This window comes from Ictidomys tridecemlineatus, chromosome 5 (genome assembly GCF_052094955.1).
Source record: "Ictidomys tridecemlineatus isolate mIctTri1 chromosome 5, mIctTri1.hap1, whole genome shotgun sequence".
NCBI lineage: Eukaryota > Metazoa > Chordata > Mammalia > Rodentia > Sciuridae > Ictidomys > Ictidomys tridecemlineatus.
In genome coordinates, this window is record NC_135481.1 from 156,209,305 (window position 1) to 156,236,098 (window position 26,794).

At 37.7% G+C, this 26,794-nt stretch overlaps 1 protein-coding gene across 4 annotated transcripts in view; it reads right to left on the reverse strand.

The window, feature by feature from the left end:
• Positions 1-1,201: 1,201 nt before the first annotated feature.
• Kiz (kizuna centrosomal protein) overlaps positions 1,202-26,794 on the reverse strand; it is a 123,044-nt gene continuing 97,451 nt past the window's right edge. For all 4 annotated transcript variants that reach the window (XM_005334611.5, XM_013362539.4, XM_040274459.2 and 1 more), the window contains 4 exons: positions 21,342-21,446; positions 18,801-18,897; positions 2,440-2,483; positions 1,202-1,351 (listed from right to left, as the gene is read on the reverse strand). In XM_005334611.5, coding sequence (XP_005334668.2) covers positions 1,248-1,351; positions 2,440-2,483; positions 18,801-18,897; positions 21,342-21,446 — 350 coding nt within the window. In that variant the 3' untranslated portion in view covers positions 1,202-1,247. The remainder of the gene's footprint in view (positions 1,352-2,439; positions 2,484-18,800; positions 18,898-21,341; positions 21,447-26,794) is intronic.

A 26,794-nucleotide genomic window follows, 5' to 3' on the forward strand; every position in this document is an offset into this window, starting at 1 on the left:
AATGTGTATGTGTGTGTGTGTGTATGTGTGTGTGTGTGTGTATATATATATATATGTATATTTTAAAGAAATAAGCTGTTACTAATGCACTGAAATTTTTCTTATCCCACCCACCTTCCTGCCCCTTCTTTGCACTTATTCATTTATATTTGTGATGCTAAGGATCAAATCCAGGGCCTAGTGCCTGCTAAGCAAGCACTATATTACTAAATTATACTCCAGACCTTTATTTTATCCATCCTTTTTTTTTTCTCAGAGCCAATCACTTTCTTGAAGATCTCATGAATCTCTTATGCATGTTTTTACCTTTACTACATATGAACCTTTTTATATATGGTCTAAATATGAGTTCTTACCAAAAGCTCATGTGTGAGACAATGCAAGAATGTTCTGAGGTGAAATAGATTGTGAGAATTATAACTTTATCAGTGCATTAATCCACTGATATGAATTAACTGGGTAGTTAACTGTAGGCAAGTAAGGGTATGGATAGAGGAGGTAGGTGGCTGAGGGTGTGTCTCCTAAGTAGTTTAGACTATAAGTGTGTACTAATACGTCTGATCTAAGTAAATTTTTGTATATAATGTAGAGACTGAATTTCTATTTTTGCATGTGGCTGTCTAGTTGTTCCCTCATCTTTTGTTGAAAAGATTATTCTTTCCCCGTGAATCAATATTCCATTAATCTATGTGTCTATCCAGGACCAAAATGTCTTAATTACTGTAGGTTTTTGGTAGGAGTTAAAACAGGAAGTGCAGGAGTGTCAACTTTTTCTTTTTCAAGATTGTTTTTCGCTATTCTAGGTCCCTTGAATTTCATCTTGTCAATTTCTACAGAGAAAGTAACTTGAATTTTTATTTCAGAGACACAGACAAGATTTATTTAGGAAAGCACAGAGATATATTCAAGGAACTATCTTGAGAGTAAAACGTTTTGGGGAAAAACAAGGAACAGACATTCAATGGAGAATATGGGCCATCTATAGGAGGAGAAACAGTCAACTTGAATTTAATGGACACTGCAATCATCACTTTGTTTCTTGGTGACACTTATAAATATGCTAGTTCATATTTCTATCAGGAGATTTCACTTGAAGAGCAAATGTGTTCCCATGTTTTCCTCTTGAACAAATTTAAAAGGACATGTTTATTTTGGATACCACATATAAACACAGGGTTAGATATCACATATAAACAAAGGGTTTCAGTTTATTTAAAGTCTTTATTTCCAACAGATGTTACAGCTTACTAGTCGTAAAAATCATCAAAATCATCAGCGGATGTGTTATAGTTTCTAGGACGCAAAGCAGCTTCAATTTCTGAGTTACTGTCATCAGACTCTCCCCAGAAGGCTGGAAAAGAAAAGCAGACAGCTATTTAACATTTTCTGCATAAGAGTTTGTAGAACAGCACTCTACTGTCAAAAAAAAAGTTTATGAAACAGCACAGTGGGACTGGTTAATTAGAGCACTAGCCTGCAAGAGATCTAATAGGGATACCACATAATGTACCTTACCAGACACACACAAAATAAATGTAGGTACTGTAAAAATAAAAATATTTCAGTGTATTCTATGCATTGTTATGGAAATTCCTTTGCAGACTATTTCTTTTCTCTTGTGTCCAATTTTTTACTATAAGATAGGGATTTAAAATCAGGCTTTACAAGGAAACAGGGCTGCTGGGGGTTTTCATCAGGCCTGATACTAACTAGCTTCCTCTGTTCTTTCTAAGAGCAGAGAGAAGGGGGAGGCATGGTAGAGGAATAAGCAGTGATGCTAAGCCTAAGACAGGATGTGGAAACACATCGTTTATTTTGAGAGGTGATCTTATGAGACATGTGGAGGGGAGTGGGAGAGTGCCACAGGGAAAAGGTGAAGCAGTAAAACATATATTAACAAGTGGGTGCTGGCAGGGCAAAAAAGGGACTAAATTCTGCTCTGAAAGACTGTGTAGAACTAGAACTCACTTCACATTGTCCCAGTGAAGACTAAAGAAGTAGGGATATTGATCCATCAACTCCCGTTTCCTGGTTGAGAGTTCTCAACTCAAGGCATCAACTCTCTGCACTTGGGCTGCCCTGTGAAGGCTAGACATGCTGCATCCTGTGGCCAGAGAAAGCCTTTAGACAGAGATTCATGGCTGCTTGATATAAAAGGCAGCAGGCATGTCCATGAACTGGAGCTGAAGTAACCTCTGGACAACTGTTAGGATGTGGTGAGGTCACCAACAGTGAGTACTACTACTCTGACAATCTGCATGACTACTGATATCTTCTCACGTCTTGAGAAGTCCTCAGATCCCACCCTATAGGCACTGCAAGAATGCAGGCACACTTCACAGTCCTCACATAAGGATGTAGAAGACTAATACATGTCATAAGCAACTGTTTTGATTAAAATTAAAAATAAAAAAATTTTTGTCCAGTTATTTCTCTTACCATTTGACTTTATATTGGTCATAATTTTCTTTTTGTTTTCATGCCTGTGAAATAAAGAAAGCAAATGAAAACAAATGACATGAAAATTTTACAGACTACATTAGGGAAGAAGCACTATTATTCATTAGAAGGCCAGAAACTTCACATACTTCTCAGATTTTTTAAAACACAAAGACTTCTTGTGGCCAGAGCTATTTGCTGATGCTTTGGTGGTACACTGCTACTCCAACAGCATCACCAGTGACCTTTGCATGTTCCTCTCAGCAGGCTCTGCCCAGGTCCCCTCTGCCCTGACGTGCCATGTGTACATTGAGCACAGTGGGTTCTTGCTGGAGGGTGATCACCTGGGAGGGTAGGCAGAGGATGATTTCTATCCAACAGTCCTTTTAAAACACTAATGTATAAAGTTTTATTGCTTTTAGGTAAACACAAAGGGAACTACCTGAAGTAAGGAATTCAAGATGTTACAATGCAAAGAGATGTTAGTGAGGAAGTTAAAATATGTATCTTTCTACTGCCAGTGACAGCAATGCTAACTAAACTAACTAAAGGAGGTCACCAACAAACGTGGTAGAAAAATGCAAGCATGATAGACACTTACATGTTTAGGTTTCTATGTATCAAATACATAAAAATGCTAGAATTGGTGGCATCTAGTTAGCACCCAATGACTTGTCTGCTGAAAACCAGGAACCTGGCTCTGTGGGATGGGATTTCTTACTGTGCCTTTTTAGGAGCTTTTGCAATTTCAATGAATTCTGAAGTCCACACTGGGAGCAGTGTTTAATTTTTATTATACTTAAATCCTTGAAGGCCTGTGTAGAATGGACAAGTGGTCATGGCTGGGACACTGTTCCTCTTGATGCAGGAAACCCTAAAAATTCATAGTTTTCTTCCCCTTGGGCCAAGCCTGGTTAACTTATGGTTTAAAAATCTGCCTTTTGTCATAGCTGCCATAATGTACTTATTTTTTTCTTTCAGTAAAATAAACTCCAATGAGGTAAAATTTTATAGGCTCAGTAACTATTAATACTCCCTTGAAATTTTGTGCCTGTTATTTGCTATAATCAAATAGTACCTGTTTTGTTTCTCCACAAAAGCAGAAAACCCCTATCACTCTCAGAAAGGCCCTAGCAGCTAACCAGTAGTCAAGCTACTATTAAAGTGGGCAACCAATGAAGGGAGCTTAAAATAATTTGTATTATAAAAAGTGCAAACACATGTGTATGTGTGCACATGCAGACAATAAATGTGACTGTGGGTTGAGTCACTATTTACCCATCTCCCATTACCTGAAGACATTGGGCTAGGTGCTTAAGGGGAGGGGTGGATTACAAAAATACCTGTAGGCATTCAAATATGCAAAATTTCCAGGCATGGTTCAAATAATAAGCCTCAGGGGGAGAAGGCAAGTTTGCTGCTGCCTGGGAGAACTGGGAACTCAGTGTTGAGGGATGGGTAAGGGACTGCAGGATCCCCAAGGAGGCAAGGTGCCTCTGGACTCAGACTCAAGAGATGGTGAGGATATATCTCAAGACAAGGGAGGAGGAGGCAGTAGGGAGCCTTGATACAGGATCAAGGGCACAGAGGCAGGCAAGCTCAGGCCAGGTTCCTAGAATCTGGGCCACTTTTCTGAGCTCCAGAAATGTGTCCAGTGTCCAGCTGGTAGTACCATTTGGCCTCTTCCAAAGCACCTTGTGGTCAATATTCCCATCTATGAACAAACTAACCATCCTTCCAGTGTGATCCCCCTCCCTTGCCAAACTAGGTTTTCCTCTCATCTCAGTAAATGATCCATAACCTTCCATTTCCTCCCAAGTACACCCAATCAGCCTATATGTCCTGCCAAGTTGACCTCCCAATACTTTTCAGGTCTTCATCATTTCCCTGCATACTGCCCCCACACTGATAAATGAATTGATATCTCCTTTCTGGATCTCTGCAAAAGCCTCTTCACTCTGGCCACATTTACCTTGTCCTACTGTCTGCCATTCATTTTCTACTCAATAGCAAAAGTCAGTTCTTTGAAACACAAACCTGGCACTTCATTTCCTTGCATAAAACTCTTTAATGCCTTCACAGTGCTTTGGGCACAAAGACCTAAATGCTGAACAGTGCCTCCAAGACTGATCTCCCAAATGAGACTGGGTTCTCCCACTATAGTCTTTCCTATCCCTCACCCTACTCCATCCCACCACCAAGTCCTCATCAAAGTTGCTGTTTTCCACCCATTTGTGTCACTAATTGATTAGCCATTTTTTTACACCCATTTGTGTCACTAATTGATTTCCCTGCTAAGCTAGAAGCTCCATGATGGAAGCAACCATACCTGCTTAGCTTACCTGGGTAACCTGGTGCTTAGCACTTAGTAGGTGCTCAGGGTGGAATGAATAAATGAACCTCACTCAGCACCAGACTCTGCTTAAAGGCACATTATCAATGTACAATGCTATAATATTTGATTTGCATGTTTTTAATTAATATGTAGCTTTAGAATCACTTGTTCACCTTTTTTTTTTTTTTTGGCTTTTATAAGCTGGCAAGTGGCAGGAGGTGGGAGTGGTGGGAAAGGGACCCAGAGAAGCCAAAAAAGAAAAGAAAAAGAAAAAGCCTTGCACAATGCTGCATAATGGCCAAGTGGAAATCATCTATGCAAGTTACTGTTCATAATCACACAACTCATCAAAAGCAAGTGAGCTAGCAATGCTGAGTGCTACCATGGAAGATGACCCACAGAGCATGTCAGGGACTCTCTCATTCTGCACAGGGCATTCTAGACTTACCATGTCTTTGTGAGGCCACTTGAACTTATATTTTCTGTTTGTCCTGTAGTTATACAATGTGACTTTGAGAACATTTAAGTCACAGGAATCCGGTGAACATCTCAGTAAAATATGAATTAATTATGCAATAGTTCTTAATTGTCTGATTTATTAGATTTTTTCAAGAGAAATATATTTCAAAACTACATGCACCACAGTTTACCCACTGAGAAAGGTGGAGGACGCTTTTAAGTGTTTTCTACTCCACTCTAACCTAAGCAGCAATTATTTTTTCCTTTGGGAATCCACCTCAAAGAGTCAATATGACACTGCAATTCAAGGTTGATTTTTATTAAGTACAATTCTTAGGGTCAACATTTCTTTCTCTGGGTCATACCTAACATGTAAAGCTATGGCAAGGCTGAAAAGAACAGAGGGAAAATTTCCCTTAGAGTGCTGGATAGAGCCAACTTGTTAGCTGCCATAGTCAATGAGAGAAAACAACCAAATTTACTTCTGAAAGCAAAAGAAATGAATGAGTTAAAAGTTACAGACTAGGGGCTGGATTGTGGCTCAGTGGTAGAGCGTTTGCCTAGCATATGCAAGGCCCTAGGTTTGATCCTCAGCACCACATATAAATAAATAAAATAAAGGCATTGTGTCCAACTACACCTAAAAAAAACCTTAAAAAAAAGTTACAGACTAGGGGATATGGTCACCACACTCCATCATATATGCTTGGAATCTGATTGCCTAATATCTGCAAGTGTGAAAGTGACATGTCTGTCTTATATGGCAGAGGTTGGTAAAGGTTTTCTATAAATAATCAGATAGTAAGGAGTCAAGATGGTGGATCAGAGGCACCCAGCATTCTCCCGCTTTTCCATGAGATAGAGCCAAAACAATAGTCAAGTTCAGAAATCTGAACACATTAGGTGGGTGCTATGCCACTGAGTTACACTCTCAGCCTAGCTGAGAGGAACTGTATCTAACTCCAGCCATGACCCAGCCCTGCCCAACCTAAAGGATAGAGGTGACAAAAGTTCCAGGTCAATGATATGTCTACAAGTGGGTATAGATGGTGGGTAAGGGGTCCGATGTTCTACTCCTAGATAGTCACTCCCACAGAAATAGCAAAGAGAAATAATTATTGTGAACACTATACTTATGAGGGTTCTTAGCATTGGTTGCTCCTATACCATGTCAGATCTCACATCGGCAATAAGACTGAACGTGAGTGCCAAAGAGAGAGAGCTCTGATCCTGGCATTTGCCTTGCCACATGAACCACTAGGAACTGTACTAGTAGCTAAACAGAGGATAAAAAGCTTCAGGTCCTTCACTGTGACTGGAGCAGCTATTATCAGAATGAATAATAGAGTCAGTATCAGCAGTACCCACTGAAACCGCCACTATATAATAGGGGCTTCCACTCCTATTGTACAAGTAACCACAAAGGGTATACCTCATATACACTATGGTCTACACCACACTATACTAAATTATCAGAGGGATGTTACTCTTGCATGATCTATAGATAAAGTGGGACACTTGGGCTCTGATACAGTACACATTGTATCAAAAATCACTAATGACAGCTAAAGAAGCCACAGGGAGATTACACTGTGAAGCTTAACTGAAAATAAATTCTACAAAATAAACTGAGATCCCAACATACATGGCCAAGAGGTTGTTTATTAAGAAGGTCCTCAAGGGGCTGGGATTGTGGCTCAGTGGTACAGTGCTCACCTAGCATGTTCAAGGCCCTGGGTTCGATCCTCAGCACCACATTAAAAAATAAATAAATAAAATAAAGATATTGTGTCCAACTAAAAAAACAATTAAAAAAAAAGAAATAACTTAAAAAAAGAAGGTCCTCACATTCCAAAGACATCAAAATTGATGAAATGTTGCATAAAAAATTCAAAAGAATGTCTTTTGAAAGCTCAGTGAATTCCAAGAGAATACAGATAAATCAATGAACGAGTTATAGAAAGATAATGAGGGATATGAATGATAAATTTAATATAAAGATTTTGATAAAGAGTCAAACAGAAATCTTGGAAATGAAAAGCTCAAAAATCAGATAAAAACTCAGTTGAAAGTTCACAAGCAGAATAGATCAGGCAGAACAAAGAATATCAGAGCTTCAAGACAAGTCTGATGAAATATCATTTTCAGGAAAGTATGAACACCACATACAGGATTACTGGGACAACATTAAAAGATCAAATATATATATAATTGGAATACTTAAGAGAGAAGAGCTATTAGACTAAAGGCATAGAAAATTAATTCATTGAATAAATAGCAAAAACTTTCCCAAATTTTGGGAAAGACATGGACAGTCAAGTATAGGATACATTTAAAATCTCAAACAGCCATGACCAAAGAACCACTCTACAACATATTACATTTAAATGGCCCAAACTACAGAACAAAGAAATAATATTAAAGTCTGCAATTCTCCAATTTAAAGATGTAGAATGGATGACTAGATTAGAATCCAAGACTTAAGCTAGGTGCAGTGGCACAAACCTGTAATCTCAGAGGCTTGGGAGGGTAAGGCAGAACTGCAAGTTCAAGGCTAGCCTCAGCAATTTAGCAAGGCCCCTAGCAACTTAGCAAGATCCTGTCTCAAAATATAGAATAAAAAGGGCTGGGGATGTGGCTATGTGGTTAAGTTCCCCACAGTTCAATCCCTGGTACAAAACAAACAAACAAACAGAAAACCCCAAGACCCAACAATACGCTGCCTACAAGAAACTCACCTCACCTGCAAAGACAAACACAGACTGAAAGTGAAAGGATGAAAACTGATACTCTAAGCAAATGGAATCTGAAAGCAAGTGGAAGTAGCTATGCCTGCAATTGACAAAATAGACCTTAAAGCAAAATCAGAAGAGACAAAGGTCACTATATATTGATCAAGGGAATAATTTGTCAAAAAGATAAAATAAAAAGAGTAGGGGGTATAGCTCAGTGGTGGAGCTGGGTTCAAACCCTAGTAATACAAAACAAAAAGAAAAAAATCATACTATAGATTGAATAAACTTAACAGACATCTGTAGGATATTCCACTCAATAGCTGTAGATATTTATTAGCATGTGGAACATAACCAAAACAGATCATATATTGGGCCAAAAAGCAAACCTGAAGAAATTTTTAAAAATTGAAACAATTTCCTGCATCATACCTGATTACAATGGAGAGAAACTACAAATAAATAGCAAGAAAAACTGCAGAAATTATACAAATTCATAAAGATGAAACAACACATTACTGAATGAACAGTGGGTCATTTTCAGAGGTGATATTTAAAACTTCCTTGAATCAAACAAAAATGGAAATACAATATACCAGAACTATGAGACATGAAAGCAATACTAAGAAGGAAATTTATAGTGGTAAGTGCCTACCTAAAGGGAAATGGGGACAAGGAGATAAATATCTCAAATAAATAATGTCATTAGGTATTTGAAATTAGGAAAACAAGAAAAAACTCAAACCCCAAATTAATAAAAGGAAAGAAATAATAATACAAAGCATTGATGGAACAGAGTTGGTTCTTTGAAAAGATAAACAAAACTAACAAACCTTTAGCTAAACTATCTAAAAGTGATGTCAAGAACCAAATAAAATTATAAATGAAAAGGAAGACATTACAACAAATAGTACTGAAATTCAAAGGGTCATTGAGGAATACCTTGAAAAATTATATGGCAAAAAACTGTAAAACCTAGAAGAAACAAACTTCTTGATGCAAATAACCTATCAAGATTGAACCAAAGAGAATATAAATAACCTAAACAGATCAATAGGTCAACAAGTAATGTAACTGAAACAGTAATAAAAGACTCCCCCAAAAGAAAAGCCCAGGACTAGCTAGATTCACTGCTGAATTTTACCAGATTTAAGCACTAACACAAATGCACCTCAAGCTATTCCATAAAATATAAAGGAAAGGAACTTTTCAAATTCATCCTATGAAGCCAGTATTACCTTGCTACCAAAATCTGATAAGGACACAACAAAAAAGAGAGCTATAGACCAATATCCCTGATGAATACAGATTAATAAGAATTCTCACTAAAACACTTGCAATTTCAATTCAATAGCACATTAAAAAGATAATTCATCATGATCAAATTTATTTCATTCCAATGATGTAAGGATGGTAAAACATATGCAAATAAAAAATTAATATACCACACAAATAGATTCAAGGATAAAAATCACATAATCATCTCAATGGATACAGAAAGTCTTTGATAAGATTTAACATCCCTTCATGACAAAAACTCTGAATAAATTAGGAATAGAAGGATCTTATCTCAATATAATTAATGCTATATATGACAAACCTATTGCCAACATCTTACTAAATGGGGAAAAAGACCAGGGTACCCACTCTCAACAACTCTTATTCAATATGGTACTAGAAATTTTAGCCAGAGCAATCAGGCAAGAGAAAGAAATAAAAGGTAAACAAATAGGAAAGTCAAATTATCCCTGTTTACTGATGATAAGATATTCACACAAAGAAAGCCAAAACTACAGACACCTCTCACCCTATATAAAACTTTACTCAAAGTGGACCAAAGATATAAATGCTTGGCGAAATGCTTCAACATACTGGCACAGGTAACAATTTCTTGTATATGGCTCTAATAGCTCAGGAAAAAATAAGAAAAATGAATTAACAAGTGGAATTACATCAAATTAAACTAAGGAAACAAGAGGATGAAGAAGATAATTATTGAATAGGAGAAAATCTTAATCAGCAATTCATCTGATAAAGGATTAATATCCAGAACAAAAAATTTAAAAATAAAGACCCAAGTAATCCAATTTTAAAAATGGGCATACCACCTAAATAGAGACTTCTCAAAATAAGAACAATTGGCCAATAAATTTATGAAAAAAAGCTCAAATTTAGCCATCAGAGAAATACAAATTAAAACTACACTGAGGCCAGGCCTGGTGGCATGCCCCTGTAACACCTGTAACATCATTAACTCTGGAGGCTGAAGTGGGGAGATATGAGTTGTCAGCCTGAGCAATACAGTGAGACCCTCTCAAAACAGCAGCAAAAAACAAAATAAGAAAACTACACTGAGATTATACCTCATCCCAGTTAGATGGCTATTTTATATATATATATATATAAAATGCTGGCAAGGATGTAAAAAGAAAGGAAGGATTATGCACCGTTGGTGGGAATGTAAGCTAGTACAGCCACTATGGAAAATAGAATGGAGGTTCCTCAAAAAACTAAAACTAGAATTACCATGATTCAGCTATACTACTCCTTGGTTTACATTATAAGAAAATGGAGTTAATATATAAAAGAGACACCTGCATACCCATGTTTGTTGTGGCACTATTCATAATAGTCAAGATACAGAATCAGCCTTGTTGTCCAGCAACAGATAAATGGATTAAAAAAATACAGCACATATATACACATGCACACACACATATAGGAATATTACTAAGCCATAAAAAGAATGAAAGCCTATAATTTGCAGGAAAATGGATGGAACTGGAGTACATCATATCAAGTGCAATAGTCAGACACAGGAAGAAAAGTATCCATATTTTCTATCATATGCATTAACAACAACAAAAAAGTAAAAGTAGAAGAGGGACTATTAGGGTTTGGGAAGGGGGCAGAGAAAAGGGAAGGGAGAAGAGGGCAAGAAAAGGTAAAAAGGAGGGTGGTTGTGATCAGTGCATGACATATGCATGTGTGGAAATGTCACAGTGAAACTCACTGATTTGTACAGTTGTTGTTATTAATTAAAGAAAGAAAAAAGAAAGAAAGAAAAGGAAGGAAAGAAAGAAAGAACAAACCAGAAAGCAAACAGTTCAGGTTTTGTGGGCCATATGGCCTGCCAATTCTGTGGTTGTAGCAAGAAATTTGCCATGGACAATAGGTAAACTAATGGATGTGGCTGTTTTCCAATGAAACTTCATTTTATAGATACTGAAATTTGAATTTCATATACTTTCAGGTATCATGAAACATTCTTTTTCCTCTAACTCTTCAACATATAAAAATCAATTTTACCTTGTAGGCTATACAGAACCAAGTGTGGTCTTGGCTCAAGAACTGTTATTTGCTGAACCTGTTATGAGAACTGCCAATGTGTAACACACGTGCAGCAAAACAGACAGCCTGCCGTTCCCCTTCATGGCCTCTCAAGGGTAACTCTTGGAACCCAAAACAGACAACTTGAATTTTTTTTCCTTAAAAGTTTACAATTAGACTGGAGGACCTATTTCAAAACAAACCACAGACAATTGATTGAGTAAACTACAACATAACTGCTGGTTCTGCTTGTCTCATTATATTGGACAATTATTTCTGCAGAATTTCTCAGTGGCTTTGATAATTTTTCCTCCAGCTGCACCATGAACTACCACATACCCATCAGGGGCATGTTCAATGATTAACATCTTGCCATACTTTCCTGTTTATCCATCAAACCCATCCCATTTTCAGATGCATTTTGGTAACTTTTTGAGTTCTCCTGCTATGAATAAATCAGGTTAGAATGATGTAATTCAAAGCCACTCTCTTGGTTCTCACTCTCGTTAAACTTAAGAATTTAAGATCGGCCATAATCTTATAATAGATTTCTTTAAAAGCAGCCCTGGCACAGATGAACATTCCTACCTAAGTAATTATAGTGGCAGAGCATATTAATGAAATTATGTGCATCAGTTGTTCACATTCTATGAGCAAAAGGCTCATAGAAAAAGTATACACAGTCAACATAAACACAAAATTAGATGGTAAAGATTATTGCAAGTACTAGGTTTTCCTTTGTGAAGCTGGCAAATGGAAAAAAATGAGATGAAGAAAACCTAACACTACGAAATCAATTCTTAAATTAAAACAGATCATTTATGTACTGCAAATACAGATCCTTCACTGTATGGGCATATTGAGCCCAAAGGGGTTGAGGGATGTGTCCCAGGACACAAGAAACATCCTAATAGAACAGAAATGGAACAAAATGGACTTATGGTATACTGACTCTTATAAAATGTATGTATAAGTTGCAAGCACCTGTTTTCACCTTTTCACCAGCCTTGTGAGAAGCAATACAATACCAGGGTGAAGGAAAACCTTGTGTCAGTTCCACAGGGACCCTGCCCCAATGTGGGACTGGTTGTGTTGAGTTGCTTTCAGGAATTAGGATGTATCTACTCTATATCAAGACAGTCTTGGCTTCCAATATCCAACTCTGTTCACTTTGTGGTTATGGGCAAGTTCCCTACCTCTCTGAGCATCAGTCTTCTGGTCTGCAAAATGAGAATAGTAATTTCTTTCTTAATGTGTTCTGAGAAGTTAAAAGATCATGTCAAATGAAAGCATGAGCAGCAGACTTCAGTAAACAGGTGCTGCACTGTCAAGAGCATTTTTGTGAATAAAGTAATACTTGTCTGGTAATGTGTAGGTGTGGGCTCAAACTGGTGGTGATGAGTCCTCAGGTACAAGGCCAATGAAAATCAAGGTTTGGGACAGGCTGAGAGAAGACAAGCCTGTGTTTCCTTGAGGGGCCTGACAGGTGGGAACACTGAGGATGATCTATCAGAACCCCAGAGGAAGTACCTTAGCTAGGCCTTAAAATGAGTGGGTGGGCAGAGTATTTAGTCTGAGTTCATGCACTCTTTTTTTTTTTTTCCATTTCTTCTCTGAGCAAATGCAAACAAAAATCAAAAAACCAAAAACCAAAACAACAACAACAAAATAGGACATTATGAGTCAGGCTCTAGGATGAGGCAGCAGTGAACAAAACACCACAGCACCAAGCTACATGTCATATCCTTAAACAACATGCTGTTCCATGTTCATGTCTTTTATACCTGTTCTCTTGCTGGAATGCTCTTTACCTAGTTTCGTTCAACCTTCTTAAAGCAAAGGATCTGGCTGTACAGGATGCCGCTCCTGTGGCCTCTGGGGCTGTTCCTATCATAATCTAACACAAGCACCTTCTACTCCCTACCCCCTGTGTAAGCTTTCCTTTGGGGTGGCAGGAATGTACTTGGCTGTGTTTCAGGGTTTGACATGTATCCTTTGCTCAGGAAACTTTAAGACTAAATACTCTGCCTACCCGCTCATTTTAAGGCCTAGCTAAGGCACTTTTCTTCCTCTGAGGTTCTGACAGGTCATCCTCAGTGTTCCCACCTGTCAGACCCCTCAAGGAAACATAGGTTTGTCTCCTCTCAGCCTGTCCCAAACCTTGATTTTTCAATAGCCTGTTGTTTCAGGGTATGACATGTAGCCTGGTGCTTGATCTCTGCTCTCAAGGAGCTCATGCTTCACTGGGGAAGACAGATACCAAAATACTAACTGTGATATAGGCAAACTGTGAGAATTGCTGAGAATTGATGGCAGTAGAACTGCAGGATGACATTCCAGGTTCCTGACATGTGCCAAAAGTCTGTACACCTATGCCAAGGTCAGGGCAAGAGCCAGATAACCTTTCCATCAGCAGACAGGACAGCAGTCAGGAAGGGACCCAATAAGATTCTCTATAAGTACACTCCTCCAGGTTCTGCTTCCTGAAACTGTGAAAATGTAATGGCAGAGCAGAGAGAGCCGAGTCAAAACTGACCATGATATATCTCTTTGAACATGTGTACACACACACACACACATACACACACACACACCCCACACACATATTCCACACGTGCAGATAACTATAGCATACATGAGTCCATATATCTCTATATGTGATGCTATATGGAGATGAGGGCACTTGTATTATTGACTCTTGTAAGAAATAACACTTCAGTAAATGGTGAAACTCTATATTGATGCTCACTCACTCAGGAAATTCAACTATTATTCAGTGCTTGAGATTGAGAAACCTGCTACCCCAAAGGAAAGCTTACACAGGGGGTAGGGAGTAGAAGGTGCCTGTGTTAGATTATGATAGGAACACCCCAGGGGCCACAGGAGGGGCATCCTGTACAGCCAGATCCTTTGCTCAGGAAACTTTAAGAAGGCTGAATGAAACCAGGTGAAGAGCATTCCAGCAAGAGAACAGGTGTAAAAGACATGGACATGAAACAGCATGTTGTTTCAGAGTATGACACATAGCCTGGTTCTGTGAAGCATATTCTGGGAGCAGGGGACATAGGAGATAGGCTGGCAAGGGCACACTGTGTATAGCTTCTCTGTGCTAGAGGGGGTGCAGGTGACAAGGGCCTTCTGAAAGATAGGCAGTAACAGAGGTGAAGATATTGGGTTGAGGACTCAGATTCTTGTTTCTGGCTCTCAGGGGAGGAGAAATTTGAAGAACAGCACATCTTGAGGATGTCCTGTTAATAACACATTGACTCTCAACTGCATGGACAGTATCTCTTTTTTTTTGGTAACAGAAAAATATATCCAAAGTCTATTAACAAACATATCCAAATTACTGTCACTTTGAGGACATGTCAGTTGAATTTGGAGATGAAATTGAGGGGTTCTGCTAAGAGCACGGTCTATAGTTTGGTGCTGGGGACAAGGAATGGCTCCAAGTAGTGTCCTTCTAGTTCTAGGGACTTAGTATAATGATGATTGAAAATAATTAACTCAAGCTGTGGTCTCTAGGTTTTGAATTCTAAAAATTTTATGATTTTGACTGCTAGCTGAAATCAATATTAAATTCCTTTAATGGCATCTTTAGTTGGAATTTACCTAAAGCAGACATAGGTTTCTAAAAAGATAGAAGAAAATAATTCAGAAAGAAAAAAGTCCAATGACAAAGCCAATAAATCTGTAAATACTAATTTTAAGTTTTAAAGATCCATTCAAATTGGAGGCTGTTTTGATTTGACAAAGTCTGAGTGCCCCCTGATGGTTAATTGAGGATCCTACAACAGATAGCATTTTTCAGCTGCCTGGGGACAACTTGTTAACTTCTTCCATTCAAATAATGAGTGTACTGTTCATATTACAGAATTGCTCTGTGTATAAAAAAAATCAAAGTATATGGATGGGCTTATGATAAGAAATGTGAAATATTTTGGAAGCTGCTAATTTAGTAGAATTTAAAAAGAATGCAGATTTGCTAAGCCAGAGATGGAGATGGGCACTTTTATAAAATAAACTAAAGAACTTCCAGGAAAAACTCATTTTTATTTCACTGGACAATTTGGTTCTTTGTAATCTTTATAATATCCCAGGGAAAACAGCACAGTGACCAGGCAAAAGGAATCCAGGGCCCGCATCAGAGCATCAGCAGCAGGCTGGCGCCCCCCACTGGTCGCTCCTATTGCTGCATGGCTGGCACGGAATGCCACCCACAGCGGCCCTATCAGTGTGCATTGGCTGGGTGACTTCTGCTACCTTTCCTCCAGGAAATTATGTTGCAAGCACACACTCCTTGGTTCTTTTGGCAAAACCTGGCATCTCCAACCAACCAGTAAGCTGAAGTTACAAGGCAGGAACCAGTAAGCTGAAGTTACAAGGCAGTCGTTTAAGATATACTCTCCATTGAATAAATGGATCAGGGAGAGTGAAAACGGCTTCCTGGGGAAGGTAAAGCGAGACAATGTTTGCAGAAGAGAGGAAGCTCTGGCATGCACCCCTGAACAAAAGGGAACAAGTGGTCTTTACTTGGAGAACGGCTTCCTATTAGGACTCACTCCTTCGTACATTATGCCTTTCATCCCCACTCAACCACAAAATGATTTTGCTAAAGCAAATACAATGGTAGAAAAAGATTTACACTGAAAGAATCTTTAATAATAAACTGTTGCCGATCTGCCTACTTGCCCGTGATTTATAATACAATAAACATCGGATTCTATTACGGCTCATGCACTGAAGCCGTTGCTCTGAAAAACGGAATATGAAAGCACCCAGACCCCACCACCATCACAATGAAATGAGCATGTATAAATGTGCTAAGAGTATCTCTTTGCATCTTTTATAGCTTGTGTGTATTAATCTGTAACGCTTATTAAGAAAGTCATTGCTATGCAAAGCAGCACCCAATCCCTTTCTCTGGCTTTTCAACAGAGTGCACTGTTTAGCCAATAGGACGGACCCTCTGGCCTTCATTCTGCATTCATCACAGGCAACATTTGCACAATGTATCTCTCAAAGGCGGCTGAAAAGAAGGCCTTAATACTCATGTAAACAACTGCAAACCAATTACTTAATGAATCAGGCCCACACATAATGAGGTGCAGACAAAGAGCTATAAATGCATTTTTGCGCCCAAGCCGCTGCTTTAAAGTAAAATCCCTCAGCTGTAGTTTGGGCTTAACTAGCACATCATAATTATTGTCTCTAGGACATCAGAGGAAGCCATTTTTTTTTTTTTTTTTTTTTTTTTAGGTCCAGCGGGGGCCTTTTTTTTTTTTTTTTTGAGGTCGCTCATCAGCTCACTGACAAAATAGAGCAAAGAAGAATTTTTAAAAGTGCTACAGCAGCGCTGCACTGTTATGTTTATTCTCAAGTACTGGGTTTCGAGACCACTTGTAAAAGCAATAAAGCACAAGGAGTGACTGCAGTAAGTGGGATCCTTAAATGTAAGCCTCTAAGAAATTTCAGTGAAGCCAGGCACAAACAGCAAAACCAGAGCTCTCCAAAGCCCAGGGTGGGGTATTAACAATACCAAACCCCGCACAAGAACCAAACTGTGACAAACAGCACACCAAACCCAGGCACTCGATGGCCAGGTCTTTTCATCACTGGATTATTATCAAGTGTCTAAAACCAAGGGTTCCTTGAAGATCTTTTTGAGGTTTTTTTTTTTTCTTAAAGGTCATAAGATTACTTGTAATTCATTTTCATAAAGAAGCAATAGTAATAAGAAAAGGTCCCTGACTTAATTTGAGGAACAAAAAAGTTCAATTTTAGTTGGTGAAATATAGACATGATGTGAAATTTTCAAGCTGATAAAATGTTCTGCAAAACCCAATTGCTTTTGAATGTATTAAAAACTACCCAAAGATCATATATAAAGTAAGTTTAAAAAGAATTGTTTTAGTGTCTTTAAAATGTAATGGAGAAAAAAATATATATATTTGTACCAAACCTATTTGAGGAAAAATGTCTCTGAAAATCACCAATATAGACTTAAATAAAGGAATAGCAATCTCATGTTCTTGGTAATTTCAGTGTCATTAAGATATTAAGTTTCCCTAAATGATATGCAAATTCTATGTGGTCAAAAAATATCATTTAAAAAGGTGGATCTCTTTGCATTGCTTCTATATTCATGTTAAAAATAATGATACCTAGTTAAAAAATTGTGAGGAAAAATACAAAGTAATATTAATAAAAATTATATATATATATACATGTATATCTAAAAAATGTAATGAAAAATACTTCTAATAATCTTAAAACTACAGGGGTATATTATTAAGCCAAACTGTAACATTAAATCCTGAAAACTATCTGTAAATTTATTGTCCTTTAACAACTTGAATTTATGATATAACCATAATAATATAATACTTTAAGACTCTACCTGACCCAGTTATCTCCCATTTTCTTTAACAATATGGATAAAAACTTGAATATAAAGACAATAATTTCTGATAATTAAATGAGCAATCTGGATGCTTGTCAAGTTTAAAAAGCAAGACTTTAAGAAAACCTACCTCATTTTATTATATTCCAACTCCTAAAATATTATAATGTTTTTTACAAAATATAAATAAAAGCAAGATTCTTTTCATTTTCAGTTCATTTTAATAGGACATTTCTGGATCAGATCATTTTATATTATGGGACATAACATTAGAAATGTAAAGTTCCTGTTTTAGAACTTCACTAGGGTCAAGTAGTAAATTCAAATGTAAAGCAATCATCTAAAGGACATCTTTTTAATGACCAATGCTATTACAAAAGAAACTTGCTATGCTGTTTTAAATGATATTTAGCCCAAAGCAAAAGGGTAGGCATTTCAACAGATAGTTGCTTACATTCCCATCTATAAATTCTTTTTAAGACTTGAAGCCACTGAATGATTAGTATTTTATCCTGATGACAAATTCAGCATACGACTCACTTATTGTAGTTCAAAAATTTACACAAGAAGTTTCACTGTTTATCAAATGTAAGAAAAAAAATTGTGTTCTTTAAGTAAAATAAGAAAGTGCCAGAAAAGGAAAGAGTACTGTAGCCTAAATACTTGACATAAAAGAAGAACACAAAACCTAATATCCAACATTTGCTAGGTTATGTATCAGTGGTCTCAGAAAGAAGAAAAATGCCACTTTATTTCTTTTAAGGCCTGATGTTTTCTCTCTGCCCTTTTTCTGACAAACTCCATTGTGTGGTCTCTAAGCAGTCCTACTGAGAGCAGCTGTAGACGCTAATTTGTGGTTCACTGAGGTGTCAATTGAGTCTTAAACCAAGGAAACAACAGCTGCAAAACAATACTTGGCTCTGGTGCAAATATTTTCAAAGGTAGACTAAAGTTTCAACTGTTATTTTAGATAAACAAAAACCCAAACCATCACCCTCCATCAAGTCACACAACAAAATAATATGTGGCCAGAGTTTAATTCATTGTATGGTGACATTTCTCATCTTGTTGCTGCTATTCAAAGAGGCTTTCACGACTTTACCTTGACAAAGGACTTCCTTCGCTAGATGAAAAACTAGCTTCCGAAGGGATTTTGTGAGTTGTCTTTGTCTTGAGTGTACTGCTGCCAATATTCAAACCTGTGGTAAGCACAAAACATGGAGATTGAGCCTTAGCTTCTGTGCAGCAACAGAACAAATGAATGATGAGCGGCCTCCCACTAACTTTGGTAAAACAAACACCAACAGAGAAAGATGTTCAAGCCAAAGAAGTCATGGGAGCTTCTGAGGCAGACTGAAATGTTGGCTAACATACTGAAAAGAAATGAGGGGGTTTCCTTGTGACACTCAAACAGAAGCCACAAAATGTAAAAATGTAAAAAATAAAACCACCCAAAGAACCCTATTTTAAATGACAAAGATGCATGTTGATAATAAGTACATAAGTCTCAACTATGGGATGGAGTATTGGATAACTCAAATTGTTATGACAAACAGGCAGCGACAACTCACCAAAGTATCAGGTGCTGGAAGCTGGGGCTCAGAAATAATCGACAACCCTGGTGATAGTTACCTACCCCATCCACTTTAGAGCCCCTCTACCAAATCCTCTATTTTTTTTTTCTCCCATTCTGTAGGTTCTTTTTTTTTATGTTATTTATTTATTTATTTTTATTTATTTATTTTTATTGTTTTTTCACAACATTACAAAGCTCTTGACATATCATATTTCATACATTAGATTGAAGTGGGTTATGAACTCCCAATTTTACCCCAAATGCAGATTGCAGAATCACGTCGGTTATACATCCACAATTTTACATAATGCCCAATTAGTAATTGTTGTATTCTGCTACCTTTCCTATCCCATACTATCCCCCCTCCCCTCCCCTCCCTTCTTCTCTCTCTACCCCATCTACTGTAATGTAATCCTCTATTTTTCACCCCACAGAGGAAAATAAATCTGCACTGAAAAACCATCAATGCCACTCTTCCCAGTCTGAAAAGGTGGAGGAAGAAGATATACAATCCACCTCTTTGCCTAGGGCTGAAGGAACTGAACTGTATCCACTGCTCCCAGCTTCTCTGATCACTGCTTCCTGGGTGCCTTCAGCCTTGGATATTTCTGCTACATCTGGTTCTTAGTTGGTAGTCATCTAAGATCTCAAATATAGTGCATGGGCATCTTAGCAAAGGATTTACTGAGTTTCTAATCTGTAACCTGTTTGCCTTCATGTAACCTCAGCAGCAAAGCATTTCTCTGAACCATATGTTCACACTAAGGCTCAACAGAGTCTCCAACATGATTAGCAGGAGAAGAACTTTTAGAAATGAAAACTGAGGCTCCAGGTTTAAGTGGCTTTCCATAGTGACAGGTCCAGGGACAGAGACCTAAAATATCTGATTCAGAAAGTAACTGAAAAATGAACTGCTTCTTCACAGTTAGATTTGGAGGTAAGATCTATGTTCAAAGCACATTTACACCACTACCTATAACAGTGCTGTGAAGTTCCCCTTTACCCTTCCAACTGGCCTTCTGCTTCCCATTGGAACTCAAAAAGGTCCCAGGATCAGAGGGAGAGAAGAGGTAAAAAGATAGTTCCTGACCACATGTAAAAATGAAAACCAGAGGCCCTATCTAAGTATAACAAAGGCCAACGCCATCAGAAGCACTTGTGCCTGCCCACCCATCTTCCTTCCTTTCTCTCTTCTTCCATACACACTGGAAATTGATCCCATTGTCATTTTACGACCTAGCTCCAACTATTTCTATTTTTTATTTTGGGACAGGGTCTTACTCAGTTGCTGAGAATCTAAGTTGTAGAGGCTGACCTCAAAATTGTGATCTTGCTGCCTCAACCTCCCAAACTGCTGGGATTAATAGACACCTGGCTGCATTTGTGTGATTCTACCTGGAATGTTTGTAGTCTTACAAAGTATACAATATAATTTGGGCTAAGAAGTGAGGGAATTGAATCTCAAGATGTTTGATTTATAAAGTATCATTTTACTTATAAATACATTAATAATAGTACCATACTTTTTTATACATACCCAAGGGACTACAACTTATGCCAAATTTATTCATCTTTTGCACCTGTACAGTTAGGTACCAAAAGATGCTTTCCAAAAATATTTGTGGATTGTGTGTTTCTGCTAAGTAGCTGTCATGCTTGGAACAAGATTTTTAGTCTTTTTGTTAAAAGAACTCAAAAACCTCAAACATTCTAGTGAGGGCAGCCCAGCACAACTCTGCCCATTTGATGATTAAAGAATTAGGAGATGTAGAAAAGAGAAGGAATTTGGGGCATCTCCTCTGGTGTTTAGTGACAAGCTACATGGCAGGTAGAATCCAAGGTCTGTAGAGGGAACTTCCATGCTGGGTCAGTGCACATCCAGAAGGAAGGACTTCCAAATGACTACTTCCCTAAGATGAAAAAGTGCTTATTCATTTTGATCCAGTGACAAACTGTTACAAAGCAAGTTCCAGAAACCTTCAAAGAATGACCACCTTTCCCTCAACCCAGTACTGATTGCTGCCTAGGCCTCTACTGGCTTTGAGTGCTAAATTTGCCCTTATTTACCTGAAAATTGTGATGTAGAAGCATGTGCCTTTGGAAATCTGTCTTCAATTTGGTTTGTATTATCCTGAAGGGTAGATTTCTTCAGCAACTTGTAGGCTTTTGTTTCTATAATTTAAAAAAAAGCACACAAATACTAAATTTTCTACTCTCCAGAGAGGTTTCTTTTTTTAAAATATTTTAAGTAGTTAATAGACCTTTATTTTATTCAGTTTTTTATATGTGGTGCTGAGAACCGAACCCTGTGCCTCACACATACTAGGCAAATGCTCTACACTGAGCCACAACCCCACCCCCCCAGAGAGGTTTCTTAAATGTTTCCTATAATGTTAATATTTCAAATGCGTAAAAATGACTTTTTTTTGAACTGTCACCTTTTTAGAAACTCTAACTACAACAACAAAAACACAATTTAGTTGAATCCAGGTTTCAAGACTCAAAGATGAGTTTTAAGAGAACATTTGAAGCAGCAAATGCCCATTATTAGGGGAGCAGGTCTGTAGATAGGCTCAACATCATAGTACAATAGATATCTTGCATCCAGACCTTGCAGAAGCATCCCCCAGGAATGAACTTGAAGAAACAGTACTGACTTCCTAGGTGGTCAGGTCACTGGGAATGCTCCCTACTCCTGGTCTCAGGTTCTTACACTGGAGCTGGGAAGTTCTAGGAGAGGGCTGGGTGAGTGGTGAGAGGGTCAGGAAGGACAGTGACAGCAGAGTTCAGAGTCCCACAATTGAGGATTTAACCCCATGGGATTGAAGAGGGAAGGTATCTGAAGAGAGTAAAGCCAAATGCCCAGAGGGTCAGCAGCAGCCTAGACCTGGCTCAGGTTCAGGATGCCCTTGGCCATGCAGGGTTTCTAATGGCATTTGCTACAAGTTACATTGAAGGTTTTTGGGAAAAATAGTAATCAAAAATTATGAAAAGGACCTGAGTGTTATAACCTTTCCCATTACCTTACATCTTGAGGACATCTGGATGAAATGGAAACTGAAGAATTAAGAGTTTTAGCACAGATAAGACAAACAGCATCCTTGTCCATATCTTCAATAGGGCCACTGCTGACAGTGTCAGGAATCAGTTGTATTCCTGCTTTTGCTGGCTCAATTTAAGAACTTAAGTGCAACTTCTTTATTACTAAATAAAAACGATTACATTGAAGAATAAAGTATGCTTTACTGAGAATCAATCAAGTTAAAAAATGAGTCTTTAAAATGAGCACCATACTTGGGAATACTAAATGTTGAATAATTAAAATACTTACGGATCTGGTACTCTTAACTCTGAAGAAAAGAAATCCTAAGGCCACACTTTTTTAGTTTACTGGATTGTGAAATAAATTAGATGTGATGGAACTAATATTTTTAAAACTTTAATAAGGAAATCATGAGATCTAGGGAAAAATATAGTGAGTGTGGCCTAGGGTAGAAAGTATTTACTGGTGGAAGTATGGCTCCAATAGGATGGCTCTGAAACTCTATTCAATTGATCCTAACATCCATACTATTGCCAATATGTTGTTAAGTGATTTGGGGAGGAAAAATTAGAATGACTGAACTTACAGGTAAAGAATATACATACATATATTTTTTTTCAGCTCTTAGGAAACAGTCCAGATCTTAATAACTACAAGCTATTTACATTCAATTAAATTTATTTAATTAAAAAAAGAGAGGGGCCAGGGTTGTGGCTCAGTGGTAGAGTGCTCGCCTAGCATGCACAAGGCACTGGGTTCAATCCTCAGCACCACATAAATGTAAAATAAAGAAATGGTGTCCACCTTAAAAAAAACTAAAAAATAAATATTAAAAAAATTAAAAAGAGAGACAGCAAAGATTGAAACTAAAAAAAGAGGGGCTGAGGTTGCGGCTCAGCGGTAGAGCACTCTTCCAGCATGTGCAAGACCCTGGGTTCGATCCTCAGCACCACATAAAAATAAATAAATAAAATAAAGATATTGTATCTAACTACAACTAAAAAATAAAAATATAAAAAAAAGAATAAGGGCTGGGGATGTGGCTCAAGCGGTAGCGCGCTCGCCTGGCATGCGTGCGGCCCGGGTTCGATCCTCAGCACCACATACCAACAAAGATGTTGTGTCTACCAAGAACTAAAAAAAATAAAAATAAATATTAAAAATTCTCTCTCTCTCTCTCCTCTCACTCTCTCTTTAAAAAAAAAAACAAAAAGAATAAAAAGGGAAATAGCTGTTTCAAAAAAAAAAAAAAAAAAAGATTCTGGTTACTGGCCCCAGAGTTTGCAATTCCTATCTACTATTTCAAGGTAAAAATCATCTGACTCCAGGGAGACTCTCTCCTGCTTTTGAGAAACTGGTAAAAACTGTGTCACCGACTTTCGGAAGAGGATTTCTGGGAGAAATGTCAGGCTAATGAAATAATTTCAGATTTGGGGGAATTAAGCATTCTGTCCAAACATAAGATAATGCTAATGTTGAGAAGGGAGAAAATTATCAGTGTAAAGTGAATTGACTTTAAACAACACTCTGAAAATGATGGGCCCTTTTCATTTTCCCCACACTTTCTATCTGGTCTCTTTCTTTTCCTATTTGAAGGACTCAGGCCCAGTCATCAGGCTTTTCCCTCAAGGCTGCCCAAGTCTGCTTTCTGTTGACCTATAGACTTGGAGGGAGATGGCTCACTCTCCTATCGCATCCCACCAGGACTACCCTTTCCTAACCAGGATTCTCCAGTATTGCATCTATAAGCCTTCTGTAGCCCTTCTCCAATCATAGAGTCACTGATAGTTGCCTGGGGAAAATCAATTTGTATCTAGGATGTAGTGGCCCTGACCTGAGTAAAAGGTTGACAAAATCAGGCTGAGGATTGCTGGACATGTCGCTTACTACCTGCTCAGTGTATGCTTCTTTTGATGATTTAAGGACAAAGTGAAGTTTACAAGGAACAAAGATGAAGTGCAAACACTTGGAGGAATTAACAGGAATTGAGGCAGGGTCACAGACACAAACCAGCATAGGAACAAGACAGTCTGATTGAAGAGTCAGATGTATTAGAACTGAAATAGTTCTCCCTATGGAGAACTATTTTATTTTAGTCATAATTACTGCACAAAACAACATATGAAGGATTAGGAGATGATCCAAAGAAGAAAAACAAAATTAATAGGGTTTGATTTTAAAAAATCAGAAGTTAAAGGATACGCAGTCTGCAGAGAAACAAAGTTGGGTAAGTGAGGGAGCTCAAAGACAGATATTGCAAATGGAGTAGACAGGAAGGGTACCATGATTGCAGATACCTTTTAGGGCCAAGAAAGTACACAAAGAAGTGACTCTGTCCAGGTGGACACAATGAAAAAGGAGAGCCCTGTAGGAGGCTGGGGGCATACCCCTGTCCACAGGGACAGCTGTTCCCTGGCTATAGCCTATTGCTGCCAGGTGGGAAAGTGGGCCTAGTCTTGCCGGACTTGTGCCTTTTCTTTTTTCTTTACATGAAACACTACACAAGCTAAATGAAACACATTTGCAACCTAGAAACTAGATGTTAGTAAATAATTTTTATGTTTACTAAAAGTGGCACAAGAACACTTAGGGAAACTGCAGCCAAAAGATACCAAGCTAGATGCTGAAAAAAGCTTTTTGTTGAAAGGGTTGAAACCCTGGAACATTATCAAGGGAGGCTGCAACAGTTATATGAAGATTTTTAAGTAGCTATCTGTATTAAATGGACCAGGTTACAGATTCTTTGGATTGAAGAGAATACTTTTTGTTAGGGGTTTTCAAGCAATTCAAATATTCTCCTCTAACAGCCAGGATGTCAACTTCATGATGTAAAAGACACATGAGCCACAAGTAAACCTGAGTCTGAAAATTTGAGAACAGAGTGATCATTAAAGGCTATACTTCCTAGCCTGCGACTTAGAATTCCAGAGAAATATTTCTTCCCAACAATAATATTAAACTCTCAAAAACTAATGAGTAGTGAAAATAATGAGATAAAACAGACATTTCTAAAGGATTCAATTATTTTCAGTCGGAATGTTCTCATACACAGAAACAAATACACATACGTGCTCAAGCTTGCAGTTCTGAATCTCAGTCAAGCATCTATTATATACTCAAATCTGTGTCAAGATTGAGTTTAGAAAGTGGAAAATATAGCAGTTTCAATCATAAAACATGGCAATGGGTCCCATCCTTTGTAGTATCCAACTCCAGGAGATTAAAATCTATCCTTGTCTATTCCAGACTGATGACACAATAAGATAAACATATTGTCTCTACTTTGTTACATAAGCTGACTGAACCCAATCTTCCACCTTCTTGCACAGTGCTGAAGGATCACTAAGACTATTTTTTTCCCTTTTTGATATATATTTTTGTGTCTAGAAAATAGAAACAGCTAGAGAAAGAAAGTGAAAACCTGATGAATAGAGAGAGGTAGGAGAGAGATGATGTTGAAGAAAGGAGAAAGAAAAAGCCTAAGTTATCTTTTATTCTCTTTTATATGCAAATGTACACCTGCCAAAATACTTCTAAATCTACAAATAAAAAGAAGAAGAAAATATCTGATGAACAAGTGCTTTTTGCAATCTATTACAAGAGCCAGATGAAGGCGTGGCTCATCAGCCTCTAAGGGTGTCTGGAGGCAGGGAATTTGCCCATAGCTTCTGCAGAAATCCTTAATGAAAAAGAGTTGGGCCTAGACAGGAAATAACAAAGGGAGATGCAAACAGTACTATCACTAAAGCTAGAAAAAACAACCTTGAACCCACAAAGAACTGGGCATCTCTGAGTAAGGATAAGCACTATTCCTAGATGAAGTGGTTAGAAATTTTAAAACTAAACTTGAAAAATATCTTTTGTCCATAGGGTTTTTACTTGCTTTTGTAAAATAAAGTAAAATGTCTAAGATACATCTTAGTTAATTTAAAAGACAAATATCATCACTGAATATCCAGAAATTATCTTATAATCTGCTCAAACAAAAATGATAAAATATTAGGTGGTATGTGCCTTTTCAGTTCTTAAAATCCAGAAAATTCACCTATATTTAGGATTTTAAATAAAACTGTAAGCCTATGTGAGTTGAGAATAATAATTTTTGATCCAAAACAAAAATTACTTTTCACAGACTTTCTATGATAAACTCAATTCCTCCAGTAGACCTGGTCCTGTAAACTTACTGCAGAGGTTTCTCTCTGTGGTTTCACCAAGAGAGTTGGTGCAGGAGATGAACAACTCTTAATTTGTAGGAGCTGCATGGGGATGACCCACGAGACAGAGATTTACATTACTGTCTTAATTTCTATGAAGCAACTCAACATTGAAACTTGAAAATAAATGCCAGGTTTGTAACTGGTATTTAATGAACATTCCCAAGATTATCTGAGACAGTTTTGGGGATATTACATTAAGCCCTCTCTATACTTGGGTTCTGCAACCAGATTCAAACCTAGATTGGAAATCCTTGGGAGAA